Source organism: Heteronotia binoei, chromosome 5 (genome assembly GCF_032191835.1).
Source record: "Heteronotia binoei isolate CCM8104 ecotype False Entrance Well chromosome 5, APGP_CSIRO_Hbin_v1, whole genome shotgun sequence".
In the NCBI taxonomy this organism is placed as follows: domain Eukaryota; kingdom Metazoa; phylum Chordata; class Lepidosauria; order Squamata; family Gekkonidae; genus Heteronotia; species Heteronotia binoei.
In genome coordinates, this window is record NC_083227.1 from 82,225,327 (window position 1) to 82,249,002 (window position 23,676).

The 23,676-nt window shown below is 43.9% G+C and overlaps 1 protein-coding gene across 1 annotated transcript; it reads left to right on the plus strand.

The window, feature by feature from the left end:
- Positions 1-9,956: 9,956 nt before the first annotated feature.
- On the plus strand, positions 9,957-23,184 carry SEC61A1 (SEC61 translocon subunit alpha 1). Its single transcript, XM_060239696.1, has 12 exons — positions 9,957-10,198; positions 12,189-12,256; positions 12,662-12,727; positions 12,813-12,891; positions 14,687-14,818; positions 15,255-15,364; positions 16,801-16,954; positions 18,701-18,861; positions 19,509-19,706; positions 19,991-20,182; positions 21,085-21,161; positions 22,778-23,184. The coding sequence occupies exons 1-12, from the start codon at positions 10,192-10,194 to the stop codon at positions 22,962-22,964; spliced, it is 1,431 nt and encodes a 476-aa protein (XP_060095679.1). The 5' UTR covers positions 9,957-10,191; the 3' UTR covers positions 22,965-23,184.
- Positions 23,185-23,676: the final 492 nt, after the last annotated feature.

Consider the following 23,676-nt stretch of genomic DNA (forward strand, 5'->3'; position numbering starts at 1 on the left):
TTTGGCATGGCAGGTCAGGTTTTTACATCTCAGAACAAAATACAAAACTAACTCCTTTCTTTGTCGTTTTAAGGCAGTTAATATTACTTTTCTATTAGAAAATGGGTTGACTGGCATTTGTTTTGATTTATTTTCCATTCCATCCTCCAATTCAATTAATTATCCAGTTGGTTCAATGCTATCTGTCCTTGTTCCCAGATCCCACACTAAGCAAATATGTCTTCTGGTGCTTCCTGCCTTGATATCATTTCAGTTTTGGGATTTTGTGATCCTTTCTGTATTCATTTCAAGATGCTCGTATGGATCTTTAAAGGCCTATGTGGCCTGGGACCAACATATCTAAGGAACCTCGCCTCTCCATATATGCCCCAGAGAGCCTTATGCTCAGTAGACCATCATGTACTGGCTGTTCCCAGCCCAAAGGAAAAATCAGGCCTGTGGTATTCACCTGAGAGGCACAGAACACATATCTGCAGGGCCAGCATCTCCGTAACCTGAGGTGACGTAGCTGCTGGGGCCCAAGGCTTCTGGTGGGGCCCACTCTTGTCAAATTGCATGCCCTTCCCACATCAGTTTACTTGCAAGCACTCCACCTTCTATGCTTCCAGCCTAGGGTTTCCAGACCCTCAGCCAGGATGGGTTTTCCCCTGATTTCAGGAACTCCAATCCGCTGCTGGCCAGTGGGGAAAGCTCCACCCCCAAATAGCTCTCTCCCACATCAACAGCACAATGGCATCAAGTGGAAGTGACATCATCACATCAGACACATTGTGCCTGGTGTGATAACATCACTTCCATGTGATGTCATCATATTGACGATGCTATGTGCAGTGACATGGCCCTGCTCTCCCCACTCCCAGAAGGCTCCCTCCCACCCCCCACCAGTCAGGTTAAGTAGACCTAGCAACCATATCCCAGCTGTAGACACTGTCCAGTATAGTAAAGGAAAGGTAGGGATGCCAGCCTCCTGGTGGGGCCTAGGATCTCCCAGAATTACAGCTCATCTCCAAAGATCAGTTTATTGGGGTATTTGGTTAATATGGCAGAATTTCTCCCAGTCATAGAAGAGTGATACTGAATGCAGTAAATAAATCTCCCAAGAAGTATCTTGCAAAAACAGTAAACTTACATGATTTATTCAAATAGATCCACTTCACATTCAGGTTACAGTCAAAGAAAAGAGAAATAACCCTTATCTTGAGAGTGCTTTCCCTATAACAAATGGCCACATTGTCTGGCATTATGTGTGTGGGAGTGAGGGCATTATCTCCACATGAGAGACCAGCAGAGATATGTGCCTCCATGGAAGGCCATGTGCAGAGTGTGAGAGGATAAAGTGAAAGAAAGAGGAGGAGGGATCAGGGGGCAGCTCCCAGGTTAAGACAAAGAGAGGAATCCCATTCAAGGAGATAACACCTATATATATTTAGTGTGATGTAATGCCCCCACAACGTCCAGGCATGCTGAGTCACTCACGACAACACAGTTCCCCTTGGAGAAAATGGAGGCTTTAGATAAAGGGCTGGAATTGACTCAAGTGGAACTTTGTGGGGCCAAGCCATATGTGTCATTAAATGTAATGCCAGGTATTGGAGATATAGGCCGTTTTCCCACTGAGCTTACCTCGGAGCAACGTCCCTCTTCACCGTGCAGCGTCTGCGCGGATTTCCCACCAACTGCTCTGAGGCTGCTCCGAGTAACCAAGAAGAGTCGCGGCTTTTGCGTCGCTAACGTAAACTGGTTTTTAGAGGTTTCCATTTGTGACGCAAAAGTTCGGGAACTTCCTGGTTCCTCGGAGCAGCCTCGGAGCAGTTGGTGGGAAAGCCTCGCAGACGCTGCATGGTGAAGAGGGACGTCGCTCCGAGGTAAGCTCAGTGGGAAAAAAAGGATACAGATAAACACAAATAGAGATATTTTTAACTTAAAATACAAACATGCTTAAAATATTATATTGATAATATATTATTATATATTGTGATATTTTGTTTAAAATGGAAAAATGGGGGAGTAGTAGGATCTGGCAATGCAATTTTTAAAATAAAACATGAAGAAAAAGCACGAGGATCACAGCAGAAATAAAAATATAAAATTATCTGATCAACAATTCTCATGAATAAATTGCTCCAGTGAAATCACAAAACTGTGGGCTTGCAAAACAGTGTTAATTTTGTATGCTTTGTGTTTCATTTTATGGAAGTGTAGCCAGCTGCTGGGGGGCAAGGAAATGACAGCTGTATTCAGGGGAACTACTGCTATGTTTTTATTTATTTTAGGGAATGGGACAGTCTCCTGGTTCCACCACCAAAGTCCCCAGATATTTTCTGAATTGGACCTGGCAACCCTGTTGGGGGTGGGGATCACCTGGTTTGGAGCCCTCCCCCCCACCTGCTTCAGGGTTATCAGGAAGCGTGTATGGGTTTTTTTGCCATTATACCTCATAGGGTATAATGGAGAATCAATCCATGGGTATCAGGGACTCAGGAGGACCTGTTTTTTGAGGCAGAGGCACCAAATTTTCAACATAGTATCTGGTCCAATTAAGGGAAGACATTTAAAAAGCATGTGGTTCCTTTAAATGTGATGGCCAGAACTCCCTTCAGAGTTCAATCATGCTTGTCATGACCTTGCTCCTGGCTCCACCGGTGTTATGTATGTGGACTCAAGGGAAGACTTTGGGTGTTCCTGTCTGGCTCATTGGAGCCATATGGACTGAGCTTGGGGACAATGGGCTACAGGATCAAATCTCTGCCACCCTGGAGCAATCACAAGCCCCCACCGGTTTGAATGCTCCAATAACGTGCTTCCGCGGGAACCCAGATATGTATATAAGTTTGGCCCTGTTGACCCAATTGGCAGTCTTGTAGTGCAGCCTGATACTCTGCTGTGCTTAATAAATAGCTTGTCATCACTGTTCCTGAGACTCCTCAACGCATAGAACCCACGATACAATAGTGGTGACGAGGATGCAATCCAGATGAGCAAGGCCCAGAGCCAACCAGCATCGCCCAGTGCACCGAGCTCCAGTGCTACCACGCAACAGGCACTGCTGCCCAGCCTGACCATGGCCACCATGTCCTGATTGCAAAATTCCATTCTGGAGTTTGACACAGCACAGCCCAAGGCCTGGGAAGCATTGGTCAAAAGACTCAAGTACCACCTCGTGGTCAAAGAATCAAGGCTGATGAACTGGAGATGAAGAAGGCCATTTTGCTGAGCAACTGCAGCATCGCCACCCTGTAACTTGCTAAGGGTCTGGTCGCGCCAACAATGCTCGAATTGTCGTTTTTTCACCAGATCATTGATGCTCTCACAAGCCATTTTGTTCCAAAGTCAACCCACCTCACCCAACAGCTGCAGTTCATCCACAGGAACCAAGAGCCGAATGAGACTGTATCATCCTACCTCACCCTCCTGCACAACATGGGCATGAAAGCAGAGTACGGCGCACGACTCAAAGACTCATGAAGTTCACTCATGACCTCCAGGACACAAAAGCCTGTCTTCAGATCGCGATGGAGGCCGACCTAGGGTTGCCAAGTCCAATTCAAGAAATATCTGGGGACTTTGGAGGTGGAGCCAGGAGACATTGGGGCGAAGCCAGGAACAAGAGTGTGACAAACATAACTGAACTCCAAGGGAGTTCTGGCCATCACATTTAAAGGGACAGCACACTTTTTAAAATGTCTTCCTTCCATAAGAAATAATGAAAGATAGGGGCACCTTCTTTTGGGGCTCATAGAATTGGACCCCCTGGTCCAATCGTTTTGAAACTTGGGGAGTACTTTAAAGAGAGGCACTAGATACTATACTGAAAATGTGGTGCCTCTACCTCAAAAAAAGTTCCCCCAGAGCCCCCGAAACCTCCAGATCAATTCCCCATTATACCCTATGAGAATCGATCTCCACATAGGGAATAATGAAGTGCTCAGCAGACGTTTCCCTCCCCCCCACCACCCGCTGTTTCTGGTGACTCTGAAGTGAGGGATTGGCCTCTCTACTCACGAGTTGCTGCCAACTTCTTCCAAGTAACACAGACACCCCATCCCAAGAGGAAGCCTTTCCAATCGGAGACTAGAGCCTCCGGAGGGGGAAAGTCACATGGTGGCTTTGGGGGCGGGGCTTCTCCACACCAGCCAGCTGACTGGGGGCAGGAAGGAGCCTGGGAAAGTGGAAGAACCCCCACTGGGACCTGGGGATGGTGACCCTAGGCCGACCCCACCCTGGCAAAGTTTTTGCAGATTGTCACAGCCGCCGAGGATGCGAGTAAGGAGAAGGCCCACCGCCCGGGGGCCAGCATTCACCAGCTTCGACCTGCCTCAGCATTGGACAACTCTGATGGGAACGATGCCCTCAAGCAACATCAGGTGGGCCAGAGAAAGCCTCCAGCCACTGAGCCACCTGCCACTGCCTGCAGTGGACCTGGATCCAGCTCCAGCATACCAGATCATGTCGCTGGAGTCCCTTCCGGACTGCCCAGTTCATGACAAGGACATTGTTTGCTGTTCTTCAAGGGACAAAACCCTCTCTTGGGTGCTGGACTGGATGTGGAGGGGGTGGCCTGAGAGCAAGGTGGGCTCGGAATTCTTAGCTGTTGCGTCCCACTGGGACAAATTGTCTGTACACAAAGGTTATCTGTTGTGGGGAAGCAGGGTGGTGGTTCCCCTGATACTGAGGCAGCAAGTTCTAACAGCGCTACACGAAACCCATCCAGGGATTTTTATTTTATTTTTTTATTTAATAGGCTTATATTCTGCCTTTTCTCGTAAATGGGCTCAAGGCAGATCACAACATATAAAATCAACAATAAAAGCCTGCATATCAAAGTGAAAACACCAATTTAAAATTAACCGTAAAAACAATAAATAAAATGCCCAGGGCATATCAATAACCAGTTGTAGGCCCACTTTATACGATGGTAATAACAATAGGATAGTACTGTAATAAGCATGATGTCATCACAAGGGAGGCCAAATGATGGAATAATAGGACGCCCGCTGCCTCAACCATAGGCCCAGCAGAACAGCTCCATCTTGCAGGCCCTACGAAATGGCAGTAATTCAGGTAGGGCCCAGATCTCCACAGGGAGCTGATTCCACCATGCAGGGGCCAGGGTTGAAAAGGCCCTGGCCCTAGTTGAGGCAAGTCGGACATCTTTAGGGTCAGGGGTGGTCAGGAGGTGTTGTGCAGCTGATCGCAACGACCTCTGGGGCGTATATGGGGACAGGCGGTTCCTCAGAACCGCCTCTAGTCCCCCACGGTTCAGGTACAGGACCTCCGTCTTGGTTGGATTGAGTTTCAGCTGGCTTTGTCGGAACCATCCAGCCACGACTTCCAAGGCCCTGGTCAAATGCTCCAGAGCAGTGTCTGAATGGCCATCCATCAACAGATAGAGCTGGGTGTGATCTGCATATTGGTGACAGCCCAGCCCAAAACCTCAAGCAATCTGGGCAAGGGGGCGCATATACATGTTAAACATCATTGGTGAGAGAATAGCTCCTTGTGGTACACCACACTCTAGTGGGTGTTGCAAAGAGGTCTGCTCACCAAGGGCCACCCTTTGTCCCAACCACGGAGAAAAGAGGAAAACCACTATAAGGCAATCCCCTGGACTCCTATGTTGGCAAGGCGGTAGGTCATTAGATCATAGTCGACCGTGTCAAACGCTGCTGAAAGATCTAGCAATAGTAGCAGCGCTGACCCACCTTGATCCAGATGCCTTCTGAGGTAATCTGTGAGTGCACATGAAGGTTCTGGCCCGCAGTTATGTATGGTAGCCTGGAATCAACAACACTATTGAGTCCTGGGTGGCCCGTTGTCAACCATGCCAGGAGACCTGTCCAGCTCCGCCCCGAGCCCCAGCACAACAGTGGGAGTCAACACACAACCCCTAGTCCCACCTACACCTCGATTTTGCATGACCCTTCCAGGGGCAAATATTCTTCCTTATTGTGGGATTCTACTCTAAGTGGCTGGAGGTATTACCGGTAGCGTCCATATCCTCCCGGGCTGCACAAGGTTTTTGCCACACACAGCCTTCCCGACACGTTGGTATCTGATAATGGTACGGCCTTCACCTCGGCCGAGTTTCAGGATTTCTGCAGCCGAAACGTAATAAAGCTCATAAGGTCAGCCCCCTTCCACCCAGCCACAAACAGCCAAGCGGAAAGGATGGTGCGGGCTACAAAGGAAACACTCCACTGCATCATCCATGGGGATTGGGAAGCCCGCCTAGAAGAGTGCCTCCTGGCTCAATATTCCACCCCGAGTACCATCACCGGCCGTAGCCCAGCTGAGCTCCTCATGGTCTGGTGGCTGAAAACACTGCTTGACCGCATGCACCCGGACGGTGCCCCAGACCTACAAGAGGTACCAGAGGCGGTCTGAGCTCCCTGGGGTTTTGATACAGGTGACTTGGTGTTCACCAAAAACTTCAGGGGGGGTGGGGAGCGTGGATACCTGCTCGAGTCTCCAGGGTATTGGGTGCTGTAATGTATGAGGTAACCTCTGAGGGGGGGTTTCATGATGAGGCAGCACATTGACTAATTACAGTCACAGGAGGTGCTGGGGGTCGAAGGCGAAGAAGAAAGTGCAGAGGATCCAATGGATATGCCAGACGCAACTGACCCCGAGCCAGCAGAAGTGGAAAGACCTACAGCCACACCCCTGCAAGCACCCGAGATCCTGGCAGAGCGGGAACTGCCATCAGTACCAGGAACCTCTGGGGACCAAGACCAGCCGGCTGAGATCCCAGCAGCGCCGGCCCCTCAGCCCACTACACCTACTGCTGTAACTGCTCCACCGCTCACTCCCGCGCTCAGGCAGTTGACGTGGGAGCACCGCAAGCCTACGTACCTAAAGAGCTATGTTTCCTAGGGGCTTGTGGACTAAGTGGGGAGTTATTAGGCTTGCCAAATTCCAGGTCCTAGCGGGGGTTCTTCCACTTTCCCAGGCTTCTTCCCGCCCCCAGTCAGCTGGTCAGCGGGGGGAAGCCCCGCCCCCCCGAGGACCATGTGCCTTTCCACCTCCGGAGGCTTCAGCCTCCCATTGGAAAGCCTTCCTCTTGGGATGGTGTGTCTGTTACTTTGAAGAAGTTTACAGCAACTCGTGAGTAGAGAGACCAGAGTCACCAGAAACGGGGGCGGGGGGAGGGAAACGTCTGCTGAGCACTTCATTATTCCCTAAGTGGAGATCGATTCTCATAGGGTATAATGGGGACTTGATCTGGCGGTTTCGAGGGCTCTGGGGGAGCTGTTTTTTGAGGTAGATGCAGCAAATTTTCAGTATAGCATCTAATGCCTCTCCTCAAAGTACCCCCCAAGTTTCAAAACGATTGGACCAGGGGGTCCAATTCTATGAGCCCCAAAAGAAGGTGCCCCTATCCTTCATTATTTCCTATGGAAGGAAGACATTTAAAAAGATGTGCTGTCCCTTTAAATGTGATGGCCAGAACTCCCTTGGAGTTCAGTTATGCTTGTCACACCCTTGTTCCTGGCTCCGCCCCAATGTCTCCTGGCTCCACCCCCAAAGTCCCCAGATATTTCTTGAATTGGATTTGGTAACCCTAGATGTTATGTATGTGTACTCAAGGGAAGACTTTGGGTGTTCCTGCCTGGCTTATTGTAGTCATAAGGACTGAGCTTGGGGACCTGGGGACAATGGGCTGCAGAATCCAAATCTCTGCTGCCCTGGACCAATCACATGCCCCCACTGGTTTGAATGACCCAATAATGTGCTTGCGCGGGAACTAGGCTTCCCAATCCCCAGGTCCCAGAGGGGGATCCCCCGGTTTTACAGGCTTCCCCCCTCCCCCAGCCAGCTGGCCGGCAGGGGAAGCCCCGCCCCCAGAGCCATCATGCACCTCCATGAATGATTCCCATAGGGAATGATGGGGAATTGATCCGCGGGTATCGGGGGCTCTGTGGGGGCTGTTTTTTGAGATAGAGGCACCAAATTTTCAGTATAGCATCTAGTGCCTCTCCCCAAAATACCTCCCAAGTTTCAAAAATATTGGACTAGGGGGTCCAATTCTATGAGTTCCAAAAGAAGGTGCCCCTATCCTTCATTATTTCCTATGGAAGGAAGGCATTTAAAAATTTGTGCAGTCCCCTTAAATGTGATGGCCAGAACTCCCTTGAAGTTCAATTATGCTTGTCACACCCTTGATCTTGGCTCCTCCCCCAATGTCTCCTGGCTCCACCCCCAAAGTCTCCTGGCTCCACCCCCAAAGTCCCCAGATATTTCTTAAATTGGACTTGGCAACCCTAGCGGGAACCCAGAGATGTGTATAAGTTTGGCCCCATTGGCCATCTTGTAGTGCAGCCCGATACTATGCTGTGCTTAATAAAAAGCTTACCATCACCATTCCTGAGACTCATCAATGCATAGAACCCACTATACAATAACCCCCGAAGTCCCCAGATATTTCCTGAGTCAGATCTGGAAACCCTATTGGGAGGTGGTGGCCTCTCCTTCTTTGGAGGTTTTAAACAGAGGCTAGATGGCCATCTGACAGCAATGCTGATTCTATGAATTTAGGCAGATGACGAGAAGGTAGGCAGGGAGGGTTGCATCAGTGCTTAGTTCTCATGGCCTCTTCTTACACAGGGAAATGGTGTTTGCCGTTCTGGGGCCCCAGCAGCAATTTTTGGCCAGACCAGTTTGGCAGGGCCTCCCCTTTTTTGTTTTTGATTTTTTGCCATCTTCTGGGCTTGGATCAGGGGTCACTGGATGTGTGTGTAGGGAGCAGTACTTGTGAATTTCTTGCATTGTGGAGGGGGCTGGACTAGATGATCCTGGAGATCCCTTCCAACCCTATGATTCTGTGATCTTCTAATGCAACATTAATGAATTTTAACAGGAATAAATGTAAAGTTCTGCATTTAGGTAGGAAAAATCCAATGCATGGTTATAGGATGGGGGAGACTTGTCTTAGCAGTAGTATACATGAAAAGAATCTAGGGGTCTTAGCGAATCATACGCTGAACATGAGTCAACAGTGTGATGCAGTGGTTAAAAAGGCAAATGCAATTTTGGGCTATCAACAGAAGTATAGTGTCCAAATCACGTGATGTGATGGTATCGCTTTACTCTGCTCTGGTAAGACCTCACCTGGAGTACTGTGCTCAGTTTTGGGCACCACATTTTAAGGATGATATAGACAAGCTAGGGCGGGTCCAGAGGAGGGCGACGAAGATGGTGAGGGGTCTGGAGACCAAGTCCTATGAGGAAAGGTTGAAGGAGCTGGGGATGTTTAGCCTGGAAAGGAGGCGGCTGAGAGGTGATATGATCACCATCTTCAAGTACTTGAAGGGCTGTCATATAGAGGATGGTGTGGAATTGTTTTCTGTGGCCCCGGAAGGTAGGACCAGAACCAGTGGGTTGACATTAAATCAAAAGAGTTTCTGGCTCAACATTAGGAAGAACTTCCTGACCGTTAGAGCGATTCCTCAGTGGAACAGGCTTCCTCGAGAGGTGGTGGGCTCTCCTTCCTTGGAGGTTTTTAAACAGTGGCTAGATGGCTATCTGACAGCAATGAAGATCCTGTGAACTTAGGGGGAGGTGTTTGTGAGTTTCCTGCATTGTGCAGGGGGTTGGACTAGATGACCCTAGAGGTCCCTTCCAACTCTATGATTCTATGAACATGGATGAGCCAGAACGACAGAGACATATTCAATGTACAACTCATTTAGCTTTTTAAATGATCCTTATATTTTTAATATCTCTTTGACCTTAAACCTTTTTCTACAAGGGTGCACGTGTACGCCTGCTGCATTTCTGAAGGGCCAAAGCGTCCTTGACTCTTTGTAAGATGGCGGGTGAATAAAACTACAATTCCCACCATGCTAAGGACAAACGTAATGCTCGTTATGTGAAACCTAGAATTTGAGGCCATCATCTCTTTCTGGACCCCATCCCTTGTATGGGTTATAAAGAAAGAGCTTGTGTGTCAAACTGTTGCAGTTATGGCCATAGGGTATGCTGGGAATTGTAGTCTCACGTGTGAGGGAACACAGAAGTTTGCTTCCACTGCGTCTGCGTGCATGGTCTCGCTCCTTAGCAGCCCCCAGTGCGTGGCAGGAAGCGGAAGGGGGCCGGGAAGGCTCAATTAACTGACGTGTCTCTCTGGGCGTAGGGAATTGGAACCAGCGGTACCGTTTGCTCTTTCCTTTTTCCGCGTCGAGAGCAGCCGAGATGGGGAGTGAGTATCTGCGTTGGGTAGGCGTTTTTAGGGACTGGAAGGCGGGCAGTGAGTCGCTCATTTCACTTGAGAGACGGTGAAGCAGAGACAAAGGAGGACTGGGGTCGTTTCTTCCAGTGGGCGTGTGGAAGGAGCCCAGCCGGCTGCGGCAGGGGCCGTGGGGCCCCGCTGCTGGAATAGGTGAAATGGCGGCGCGGTGTAGGAGGAAGAGGACCGCGGCTTGCGATCTATAAGGGCTGGTTAGAGGAGGTTGCCCTATCATTTTGGTGGGAGTCTGTAGTAGATGCGTGGGGCCTTTAGGAAAACCCTTGGCGGCCGGGCTCTTGGCTTGGTAGTAGCAATACATGCAGCACATTTCCAGCATTAGGAATGGTTGACACGAATTCCCGTTGCTTAGCCTCAAATGCTTAGGGTTGTCTAGTGTTATCATCCCCTCAGGCCGGCTGTTCACTTGGTGGCTGGGGTGAAGTTTGACTCCTTGGTTTGTGATCTTGGTTCCTGTGCTCCATTGTCCTAATAATAATATTTTCCTTAGGAAATTCCCCGTTGTCAATCTGGTGCTAGAAAATATTAAATAAATCAATTGCTTATGTAAGATGTATAAAATATGAAGGATAAAACCTTATCATAGCGTCTTAGTGTGTCCAGTGTGATAGCATTCAATTTTTTTTACAGAGTGATGTTTTCCTTGATATCTCCTGTTCTCCCTATGTATGAGATGAGCTTGTCTAAGAACAGAGAAGCAATAGTGATTTTACAAAACCAAACCAGGCTCCACCCAGGCAGCCTAGTAGCAGTATTTTAAAATAACAATGCTTTTTCTGGGCTAGTAACTATTTATCTTTTTAACAGTGTCTTTGACTGTTTTATAGCAATTTTGCAGTGGTTGTTTGTGTTTTGGTATTGGCTTCACCATGGTGCAGTGTACTAACATTTTTCGTTTTCTCAACCAATTATCGGATTGGATTTCACCTAAAATCTTTGCAGACATGAGAAGGAGCAAGTTCAGCTGATTTTCTCCTCCAATGGGAAGCATCTAATTCCTTCCTTCTAGACTCTGGTGGGCATTGTAGGAGGGGAAAATTGGTGAAAATAAACCCTTCCCTTTCACCATGGGAAATTCTTGGCATGGTCCAAATCACTATAAGATAGAAATCGGTATTTCCATGGAAATACTGCTCTAGGCTCTCTTTATGTTAGGATTTTTATCTGTTTTGCTGTTCAGTTTTTTCTTGTTAATGGATAGGGGTTTTTTTTCTAATGATCTTCGTAGTCTAACATCTTGTGAGTGGGAAGCCAGTTTCATATGGTTACCAGGGAGTTGGTTGTCTAAGAGTTAAATGATCTGAGAGAGATGGTTTATTTTTAATAACTGGAACTTTGCTGTAGTGTAATAGTCAGTGTTCCTATCACAGTGCCCTTACAAAGTTATTTTTGGTACTAGGTGAAGGTTAGCACTAGTGTTGATTAGGCTTGTCAGTTTTCTAAGTTACAGAGAATTTGAGGAGGACTAAAACAGCAAATCACCTTTGACTGCACAACTCAGTGCACAGTTTCTTCTGTCTAATTTGATTGATTTCAATGGGCTTAGCCCCTAGGATTGCACTTTCAGTCATTTGCATATATTTACTTGTGTGTAAAATGTTTATAAATAACCAACTCTAATGAAACCTTGATTTGGGAGTAAGATTTAAACATAAACCTGCCTAAATAAATATGTCTTCTATTAAATCCCAGTTAAGACTAATGGTGAGACACCGTGTTGCTGTTGTGTTGAAGATGAGTGGGAGCAGGAGATATTTTTGTTCAGAGTTGTAGCTCAGATAGAATATGAAGTTGAGCATAGTTGACTTATTCAAGGTGGGGATGAGTTTGAACCCAGGTATTTCATGTCAAAACCTAAGATTCTGGCTTGGTGAATTTGCTAGTACTTGGTAATTTTGTCAGCTGGTCTGTATGTTTTCAACTCTGCATTTTCTCCCCATCACAGTTAAATTCCTTGAAGTAATCAAGCCCTTCTGTGTTATCTTGCCTGAGATTCAGAAGCCAGAAAGGAAGGTATACATTCTTCTTTGTTTTCTGTTTATATGAAATTATTTGTAAGAGTTAATACTAAGGTAAAGAATAGCATTTACTGGATACTTTTATAACATGTTGCCTCTTGGTGTTTTTTATGTGCATACCTGCTTCTCCAGCACATATACTGAATCTCCAGCTGTGTGAACATGTCAACAGCTGGCATCTCAAATAATATAATTTGGGGGGAAAGTTCCTTTGTCTCTGAACTCATTGGTTTTCCTTTGCTTGGATTCTATGTCTTACTGTTACTTTAAGTGGAAACTGGGGAAAACTATTGAGAAATTGGAGGTCAAATTTACTGTTTTGTATTCGGTTATTAGTGTCTCTTCAACAACTACAGTAATGACAACTGATTATTTTTATAACATTTGCCTGTATATGTAGATCCAGTTCAAAGAAAAGGTGCTATGGACAGCTATCACCCTTTTCATCTTCTTGGTTTGCTGCCAGGTATGTTCATGATACCCTTTACGCTTTTGCTTAAAATCCAAAGGGAGCTGTATTAATTTTGTCTTCTCTTTATGTTTAAATTTAGATCCCCCTTTTTGGTATCATGTCGTCAGACTCAGCAGATCCTTTCTACTGGATGAGAGTAATTCTGGCTTCAAACAGAGGTACGATGGTGCTTCTTTCTGCTGGAAGATTTCATCCTTTAGTTCTGTGTAGTTAAATAGTCTAGAAATTTCGAGAGATGTTTAAAATCTTGCATGGGATTTAGAGGTTCTGCATGCGAAATATAAACATTAGTGGTGTAATTTCTATACTATATTTCAAGTCTTAGTGCTTACCAGGAATTCTTAAAGTATTGTATTACAGATTCAGAAGTTGGTAGTGGCTTAAAATTGGTGGCCACATAAGGAGATTTTACCTGAAGCAAGTTTTCCAGCTGGCTTTTGTTGCTGAGAGGTGATTTGCCATTGCTTGCCTCTGCAGAGCAACCTTGGACTTTCTTGGTGGTCTTCCATTCAAATACTAGCCAGGGCTAACCCTTTTTTTGCTTCTGAGCACTGATGAGATCAGGATAGCCTGAGCTATCCAGGTCATCATCACTTAGCACACAGCACTTCACCTGTGTTCCATTTCAGTGTGCTGCTTCTCTTGTTGGGGTCCCTTGCTTTCCTTCTGTTAAAGGGCTCCTTTATACTCCATTGGGGTTGCAATGCTCTTTGGTTCAGAAGGTGCATATTGCAGAGATGTGTGCGCCTGTACAAACTGCAGCTTGAACTAAACATCTTTTAAAAAGTAATGTACAGTGTAGAAGCAAATGCTAAATGAAAAGCTGTGTATCACAGTTGGGGGGGAGTAGCAGAACAGGTTGTGGCATGTGTAAAGCAGGTATCCATTGAGTCTAAAACTGACTGGTAGCAACTCTTCCTCAGCCCTCTTTTTCTGATATCCTTTAGTTGGGGAGGTAAACATGGAATCTGAGAGTAATTTTTGTGCTCTAATAGTTGACTCTAGCCTCTGCGTTCTCAGTTGCCCTCTTTATGGCACCGTCTCTTTTCCGGGAATATTACCTGCTTCTTATTTCTCTTCCCTTATTTGCGTTCTGCATAATTTTACCAAAGTATCTGCTTTTATAAACAGCTCTCTTTTTAAAAATATGAATGTAGCATAAGTGAAATGCATTTTGGGCTCATTTGCACACTTTGAGAGCCAGTTTGGTGTAGTGGTTAAGTGCGTGAACTCTTATCTGGGAGAACCAGGTTTGATTCCCCACTTTTCCTCTTGCACCTGCTGGAATGGCCTTGAATTAGCCATAGCTCTGGCAGAGGTTGTCCTTGAAAGGGCAGCTGCTGGAAAAGCCCTCTCAGCCGCAACCACCTCACAGGGAGTCTGTTGTGGGGGGAGAAGATATAGGAGATTGTAAGGCACTCTGATTCAGAGAGAAGGGTGTGGTATAAATCTGCAATTCTTCTTCTTCTTCTATTTAAAATTTGTACTGCTTCTCACGTTATAAAAATTGTTTTTATTTACCATGCAACTAAATAGGGTGAGAAGTCTTCTAAAGAATGGGGTGTGAGGTTTTATTTCCCTATGTAATTTTTTCTTTTTTGTATTGCATAGCAGCCTATAGGGGTGTTTGGGTGTGTGTGTGTGTGTGTGAGAAGTTCTGTCTGGTTGCAGCCAACTCATGATGACCCCATAGGGTTTTCAAGGCAAGAGGTTGCCTGTACCTTCTTCTACATACTGACCGTGGAATTCCTTGGTGGTCTTCCATCCAAGTAATAACCAGGACTGACTCTGCTTAGCTTCTGAAATCTGATGAGATTGGGCTATCCAGGTGAGGGCAGCCTGTAGTTACCTGTGATGAAATGGGAGGGAGTTTGAATATAAGCCAATTTTTTTCTTCTCTTCCTCCCACTTTTCTGCCAGCAAACTATAACTCCTTGTTTCCACATCTCATAGGCACACTGATGGAGCTGGGTATTTCTCCCATTGTCACGTCTGGTCTCATCATGCAACTGCTGGCTGGTGCCAAAATAATTGAAGTTGGGGATACGCCAAAAGACAGAGCTCTCTTCAATGGTGCACAGAAATGTAAGTTTGTAATGTAAGAGAGCCAGTTTGGTGTTGTGGTTAACTGCATGGACTCTAATCTGGGAGAACTGGGTTTGATTTCCCATTCCTCCACCTGCATGTGTGTGTGTGTGGCCTTAGGTCAGTCATAACTCTCTTACAGCTGTTCCTCTCAAGAGCAGTTTTGGGAGAGCTCTCTCAGCCCCACCTGTCTCACAGGGTGTCTGTTGTGGGGAGGGGAAGGGAAAGGAGATTGTAAGCCACTCTGAGTGAAGGGCGGGAAATAAATCCAATATCATCTTCTCTCTTCTAAGTAGCAGGATACATTTAAGAGTTTGCCATGTTCATCAGCTCATACTTTATATGAGTATTGATGATGGACAGTGTGAATCATATTATCTTGGAGTGTTTTGCTCAGGGACTGTTAATTCAGTCTTATCGTGATTTTATTTTACAGTGTTCGGTATGATTATTACCATTGGGCAGTCTATTGTTTACGTTATGACTGGGATGTATGGAGACCCATCAGAGATGGGAGCAGGTATCTGCCTTCTTATCACCATTCAGGTAACTAATATTGCATCACACCTGACATTTCAAGGGTGTCAGTGGGGAGAGAGGGGGTTTTTTTGGTACAGTCCCAGCTACAGATGAGTTTTACAGATGTTTAAATTTGAACTACTGTTTTCTTTGCAAACTGATTTTCCCCTCCCTATAAATAGGAAGAATGCTTTTTCTAATCAGTTTGAGGTTTCATTGTTAGGAGACCTCAGGCCATTTGCCATGGAACGCTCATATCTGGGGATACACTGTGAGCCTGCAGGCAATTTGTTTCTGTACAGTGCTTATAATGGTTGCTAGACTAGACAAAACTTGGAATAGAACCTCCTTTTGATTGCTGGATGCTAAAGACAAATGGTGAGGGTGGATAGCTATCCTGTTCTGTGTTAGAGTGGCCAGCCAGATGGTTCAGAACAAGTGTCTCCAAAGGAGCTTATCCTGTGTTGATTTTCAGGAAAAGAGTGGAAGATTTCTGTGTGCTGGCAGGTAGGCTGTGGGTGATTGCATTCTTGGCTTTGGCTGTCAAGCATCAATATTTCTCAATAATCAGTCTTTTGTTATTCAATCAAAAGTTGCTTTATTGTAGAAACTCCATAGCTTTGCCAAGGACAGAATCCTTGGAAGTAATGACGTATACAGACACACATAGATACTTTATAGGATAACTTCAAAGAATAACATAAAGATGCAATTTGAGTCACGGGTTCAAAGGTTACTACATAGTATCTCTTCTACTACTTAGGAATGCAGGCTGTTACAAACATCTCCCTTTCTCACACTTTCTCTGAGAGCAGATAAGACTTGGCTGTGTGAATCTGGGGGAGAGGCACATCGCACTGTTCACAGCAAGGCTAACCTAAACATCCTTGGGCCAGATGGATTTATTACTTGTCCTAGGTTGCAAAAGAAGAAAGGGGGGGAGAAGTGTCCTCCTCTTTGTCTTATGATCTATCATGGTACACAGAAATATGCATGCTTGACATTGGCCACATTTTTATTTATTTATTATTAGATTTATATCCCGTGCTCTCCGCCAGGGCAGGGTCAGGGCAGCTACATACATTCAGCAGCTTTCAGGATCACTTTTAATCATCCCAATTTGTGTCACTGGTCCTTTAGCACCTGTGCCACCAAATCAGTGTGGTGTGAGGAGACCCAGTGTGGCTTAGTTGATTTTGGAGGACCTTGGCCAGGGAGGCATAGATTCAGATATCTCCTTAACCATTAACGCTGGGAAGCTGCTCTAAGATCTCTCCTTCTGTAAAGTGGGGATGTCTGCGGCTTGGCATTAAAAAGGATGATTCAAGTAATTTTAGCACTGCCTTGCAAGTGGCAGTGCAGTCTGTGCATTGATTTTAGTGGGCTTACACTACAGCTAACTGCATAGGAGTCTTCATTTTGGATTATGCCGCTAGTAAACACTTTTGGTTTTCTTCTTGCAGCTTTTTGTTGCTGGCTTGATAGTCCTCCTTCTTGATGAGCTTCTACAAAAGGGCTATGGCCTTGGCTCCGGCATTTCCCTCTTCATTGCCACTAACATCTGTGAAACAATTGTGTGGAAGGCATTCAGCCCAACCACAGTGAATACTGGTCGAGGTAACATCAAATCTATGTGTATTTTATTGCAATGAAAGTGTGCATGTGTTAATATGCAAAAGTTGACCAACTAGGAAAACTTTACTAGAAATGTCTTTCATTTGTGCAGCTTGCTAGCTAAAAGTAATACATAACCTAAGGACTTGTATTTAACATATGGGTTTCTAATAAAAGAAATGGAATCTTTAAAAGAGACCCTTTCTTTGTAGTAAGGTGGGTTGCTTCTGTGAAAATTTTGGACAATTTCATCATATTTCTGTTGGTGCTTATGTAGTATAGAATTCTTTGTTACAGTTGTGTCATTATTACTTACCTTCCATAACTGACTTTAAGTGATGCCCAAGTTAGAATATACCAGTTATCCTACACTATTGTGATCTTGAAGGAATCAAGAATGAGAGTTAATGGAGAAAATGAGTAGTATTCTTTTTAAAATTTGCTCATTTATTTCATTTATATTTGGCTTTTCTCCCCAGTGGGTACTCAAAGTGGCCCACAACATTCTCCCCTTCTCCATTTTATCCTTGCAACAACCCTGTGTGTTAGGTTAGGCTGAGAGTCTGACACAAGATCATCCAGCAAGCATCCATAGCAGAGTGGGGTTTCAAACATGGCTCTTCTGGTACCAGAGCTGGCCCTAGATTGTCCGGCACCCTAGGCAAGGCTAACTTCTGGTGCCCCACCCCCGCACTGATAATGCCACTGAGTCACATGGGAGCACCCAATTTGGTATCTTCAGAAGACCGGCACCCTAGGCAATTGCCTGCTTCTTACTCTGACACTTTATCTACTTCACTGTGCTGGATCGTGGGAAGATGGAAATGGTGCATAGGTGCTCTCTCTCTTGCTTAGCTTAGTTTAAAACCATGAGCTTCAGAGTACTAATCTGTTTATTGGCTTCCCTAAATCTTTCTGTATTCATGTTAAACTCTTGTATGAGGGCTGTTTAAAAAACAGTTGTTTCTTAACAGGGCTGTTTTAGAAACCCTATACTTGAGCAATTATGACTCCCTAACATTTCCTGTAATTGTGGTTGCTGTAACCAAGGAAATCATTGCTGTTTATATCTTAGTAGAGCCTGTTTCATACTAATGTTCCTTCAGGCAATCCTGGATCTTCATATGGTCAAAGGGTTGGAGTCCAGTATGTATAGATACTACCCATATGAGCTGCCTTTTAATCTGCTTTCTATACATCTATAATCTTATACCCATTGATTTTATAGTAGTGAGATACCTCTTTCTTTGCCTTCCCAGTACTTGTGCTGATTTAAGAATGCATTTGAAACTGGAATGATGCATCACTGCTTTTCCTTTCCAAGATGTGGCACAAAGTTGTGGAGAGCTCCTGCTGTTCTCTGATTTCAAAAGGAAGGCATGGGATCTCTTTTAACATAATTGTGCTGAGTTTATCCCTCCCTCCCTACACACACACATACACACACTTTGAGCTGATGAAGAAGGCATGGACTCAAGTAATTTGCTGCTTTGTAGGCACACCTCCAAAAGTGAGCATAGCCCTTTCTTCCTTGTGGGAAGGGTAGGGTCAGTGTTAATAAAAAACTTGGGTTGTTAAGGCCATCCAGAATTTGTGGACCTCTTGCTTATGTTACTGATCTCACTGGGATCCGTTAAAGTTTATGGGTATCTTACCCTTAATGCAAATGTGTATGCTGTTAATTTGAAGCAGCATAGTGATACCAAATTGCTTGAAACTGACCGTCTGTGTTGCACATTCTCATTTAAGGCATGGAGTTTGAAGGAGCCATCATTGCCCTATTCCATTTGCTGGCTACTCGTACAGATAAAGTCAGAGCTCTGCGGGAAGCCTTCTACCGTCAAAACCTTCCCAACCTTATGAACCTCATTGCCACCATATTTGTCTTTGCTGTTGTAATTTACTTCCAGGTTAGTAGCACTGTGGTATGGCACCATGACAGTAATCACCTTATACTTCCACTTAGCTCAGCAGCTTTTGAAGCGGTAGAACAACTGTGTTGGAGGAAGGCACCATAAGGCTCAAGGGGGGCTTTAAACTTCACTGAGTAGAATGGTAGGGTACAGACCTGATGACGAGTGGTCTGTGTGTTCTGTTTGCATGTGTTCTGGTAATCAGAGTTTTGTTACTATGTCAGCTATGAAGTGCATAATGGATATGACTTTACTAAATATTTTTTCCTTCAATTATTTGGATCAATTCTGGCAGTTAAGATTTCATTTTTAATTGATGTCAATCCCTAATGAATTAACTTGTGACCAGTTATATTTCTGAATGGCTCTTAAATGTTAAGCTTATTTCTTGGTTCTGAAAATAGAACCAATTGCATCACTGATTTGCTGGTAATATGAAGGACATCAGTTTCTGTAGCTGATAGGTCTGCTATAGTCATCCAAAACATATATGGGCAGCATGTAGACTTAATTGGTATTGGAGTTTAAGGTGTCAGTGATATTTTATATCAAAGATGACAGCATTTCCAGGTTTGTATATTTTAATGGTTTTCCTAGTATGCATTTGTTCATTCAACTCTCATTTTGCTGTCTAATTTTCTTAGGGATTTAGAGTGGACCTTCCTATAAAATCTGCACGTTATCGTGGCCAGTACAATACTTACCCTATCAAACTGTTCTACACCTCCAATATTCCCATCATTCTGCAGTCTGCACTGGTGTCCAACTTGTATGTCATCTCCCAGATGCTTTCTGCCCGTTTCAGTGGCAACTTACTGGTTAGCCTGCTGGGTACTTGGTCTGTAAGTATTGATATATTATTTATGACATGTTTACATCGTAGTGTCCTCTATCAGATGTTGATCATAAATCTGCCCTTGTTTTTATAGCAAAGGTGCACAGACGAAGGTTAAGTGTTTAGCATGTGCTGATTCTCTTGTGATTCATGTGGATTTTTAATACTGAGCATATATTTGCTGGTTTTGTCCCCTTGTCAGCTCCTTTGTGTTTTTTGTTGCAGTAGTTATAATGAATTTTCTTATTGTCCACATAATCCAATATCTAAATGTATCAAATAATGTTACAGGACACATCATCTGGAGGCCCTGCTCGTTCATACCCCGTTGGGGGACTTTGCTATTACTTGTCACCTCCAGAGTCTTTTAGTTCGGTGTTGGAAGATCCTGTTCATGCGGTTGTTTATATCGTGTTTATGTTGGGCTCTTGTGCTTTCTTCTCTAAAACCTGGATTGAAGTCTCTGGCTCCTCTGCCAAGGATGTAAGTAAAAAACACACATATCACAATTCTGGATACTTCGTTCCTATCTCTGTTAGAAGCTGAAGAGCTTCCTTTGCTCTGTCCCTTGGCAAATATTATCACTAAAGAAATACAATGCTTCCTGAAATCACTATTACTAAAAAGGCAGCATTCCAGCAAGCTGTCTTGCATTTCAAAACATTACTGCATAATATCGCCCTTCATGCTCAAATGTTTGAACAGTTCACCTTATTGAGCTGAGAAAGACTATATCTAGGATACGTATTTGCCTGGAGTGGGTCTTTTGGGTGGTACTATATATGTTTTCTACACAAAGTAATGCCAGAAGTAGTAGAAACCCTGCACCCTCCATCATATGAAAGTAGTTTTTGGCACTCAGAACTTTATGCCACATATATATTTGACCTTTAAGGCTAAAGGCACTGTTTTGAGCTTGTGACTTACAGTAATAAAAGAACTTTAACAATTCAGATGCTGTAAAAGAACTCCACTAACAGAAGATAAGTCAATGGATCAAGGGTTCCTAACCTTTCCCCTCTCCTTGCAGTCAGGAATGCCTCCCAAAATGCTGTTCCTGAAGGATGTAGGATTTGGCAAAAACCTCTCCCTCCTCCCATCAGTAGAAATTTTTCACTGAATCTAACTGTTCTTTCCTTGGGCAGTGTATAAAGGCATCCATTGAATTACCTTTATATACTTTTTCAGTTTGATATTTAGAATGAATTAGTATATAAATTTCCTAAATTAATAATTGTAGAAGTGTTAACTGCAGAACCCTAGCTTTATCTTTTTAGTTATCCTTTGGAAGTACTAACATTTCTTTCTGCTTTGTTATACGCAGGCAATGATCAGTTTAAATTAATAACACTAAACTACATTTATTCATTTTGTTGGGAATGCAGGTTGCTAAACAACTAAAAGAACAGCAGATGGTGATGAGAGGCCATAGAGAAACCTCCATGGTTCATGAACTTAACAGGTGAGTTACACATCTGTACAGAATTAGTTTATTTCAGTATGTGTGATTATTCCTGCCCTATTTTCTAGAGAAAATGTTTACTTTCAGGTTTTGTTCTCCTGAATTGTGCTAGATTCGTGCATGCTATTGTTCTTTATGAAGCATTCCTAATACCTATTTGCCTTATTAGAAAAGACAACATTCAAGCCCTTGTGTTTATAGATATATTAAAAAAAAAGGCCATTGCAATTCTTGTTAATTATTCTGAGACTAGAGGAGATCAGGGTTGAAAGTTTTTATTCTCATCTTTGCAGTTCTGTTTGTTTTCAAAAGAAGTCCTAGCTGCCTTAAGCATCTTACCAGAGTACTCACCAAAGAAGCTTTTTAACATAATATCAGTGTTACCTAACTGCACAACATGATAATAGCAAAGTATTTACAAATATTGTTGTAGAATATAATTATCCATCTTTTTAAAGTACTGTGAATTATTTCCTTTATCAGATGAGCTAGTACAGGGGTGGCCAAACTGTGGCTCTTTCACACATATTGTGTGGTTCTTGAAGCCCCTACCACCCCATTGGCTGGCTTGGAGAAGACATTCATCTCTTGAAATCATTTCTCCGAGCCAAGCCAGAAAGTGGCTTGGAGACTGCAGTTGCTTTCTTTCCACCTCCTAGCCACCCCCATCTATTTGCTGCCTTCCTTCTTTCCTGTCTTGCAGCTCTCAAAATCTGACATTCACATATTGTGGGTCTCAAACATCCGACATTTATTCTATGTGGCTCTTACGTTAAGCAAGTTTGGCCACCCATGAGCTAGTATGATGCAACATTCTCTGATTTTTGTAGCCATTTCATTGGTTGAGGAGTTAAATACTAAAAGAGCTAATGTAGTTGCATTCTGTACAGGTTCTTGTAATTTTTGGGGTACCATTGTTAATTCAACAACCATAACTCAAGAGGAATTTTCATTTCCACTCAATACAAAATTATTTTAATTTTTGCTTTTCAGGAATTTCCGATTCAGTTACAGTTACACTTGTGGAGAAAGGAAACATATGCTTCCTTATAAATCAGGAATTACTTTCAGTGTTGTTAACATTAGCAAGTTTGTTGGGCATAAGATGCTGCTGACTTTTATAATATTTTCTTAAATTATTTGACTGAACACATGGAATCCTTGATAACCAAAATGGGCCACCTCTCTGGAATCAGAAGGCTTAAACCCATTGTTGTTTTTCATAACTCACTTCTCAGATTTACAGTTGAAAATCTAAGAGAATGTAATCTTCCAACATTTTTTCAAACTGTTACAGTTCTTAATATTCCACCAGATCTTCTTTTAACAGAACTTTTTAATTATAAATATGGAGAAATTGGAATCTATCACTCTTGGTTGAAATATATTCATAAGTAACCAGTATTTGATAAGGATTATAGGTTGCACATGCTTGTTGCCATATTTTTTAATTATCCAGATGGATCCTGGTATGGAAAATGTCTTTCCATGGGCTCAAGTTCATTCAGTTGTGTCTGTGCTTGTAGATGCTGATGGTACCTTTTTAGCATTTTGGTCTGACTAGAATTTTCTCTCTCTCTCCCCCCCCCCCCCCTTCAATTGTGTGTTTTTGTCAGGTACATCCCTACAGCTGCTGCATTTGGTGGCCTCTGCATTGGTGCCCTCTCTGTACTGGCAGATTTCCTTGGGGCAATTGGATCAGGCACTGGAATTCTACTGGCGGTCACCATCATTTACCAGTATTTTGAAATCTTTGTAAAGGAGCAGAGCGAAGTTGGCAGCATGGGAGCGCTTCTTTTCTAAATACATTGTCCCATGGACCCTAGGGGAGGAAGTGTGTTCTTGAATTAAAAAAAAAATCAGGTTGAACAGATTAAAGCGTCACACTAACATGGGCACATCACATTAATAGGAACACATTGTAATGTTTTCCAAAGCACATTCCTTTGGTTCAGACTTTGTTTATACTGTTGACAGTTTTTAAATTGTTGGAAAACATGCAAAAAAAATCCTTTTTAGAAAACAAGGTTTGGTTCTTTTTCCTAAAATGGGTTTAATTTGACAGCATTTTGGGGGGTATTTTTTCCAAAAAAGAAAACAAAACTCCATGGAATATTGGAGCTCTTCCAGTTTCAATAAATAGGTTATTGGGACTTTTTATGGGAGGGGACTTTTTGGTTGCAATATGTTTTGTCTCCTTTACAGTGATGGTTGAGAAGCATGTCTTCTCTTTGCTGCTCCTCTTTATCTGTCCAACTTTTGTTGGAAGCACAGATGTATTAACTTCCCCAAGGTATTGCAGATTTGGGCAGGGTCTTATATTGCCAGGTGTTTTCATCAGGTATGCTGTCTTGTGCCTAAGTGCAGTCCATTGGCTTCTGACTATCTCACTTCTTCAAGGCCTGATCATTTGTCCTGGCCTTTCAGTAGAACTCTCAAGTCAGTCTAGGCTTCTTAATGGAAAGAAATGGTATGCCTTAGAATTGTAAATTGACAAATACCCATCATACTGTAC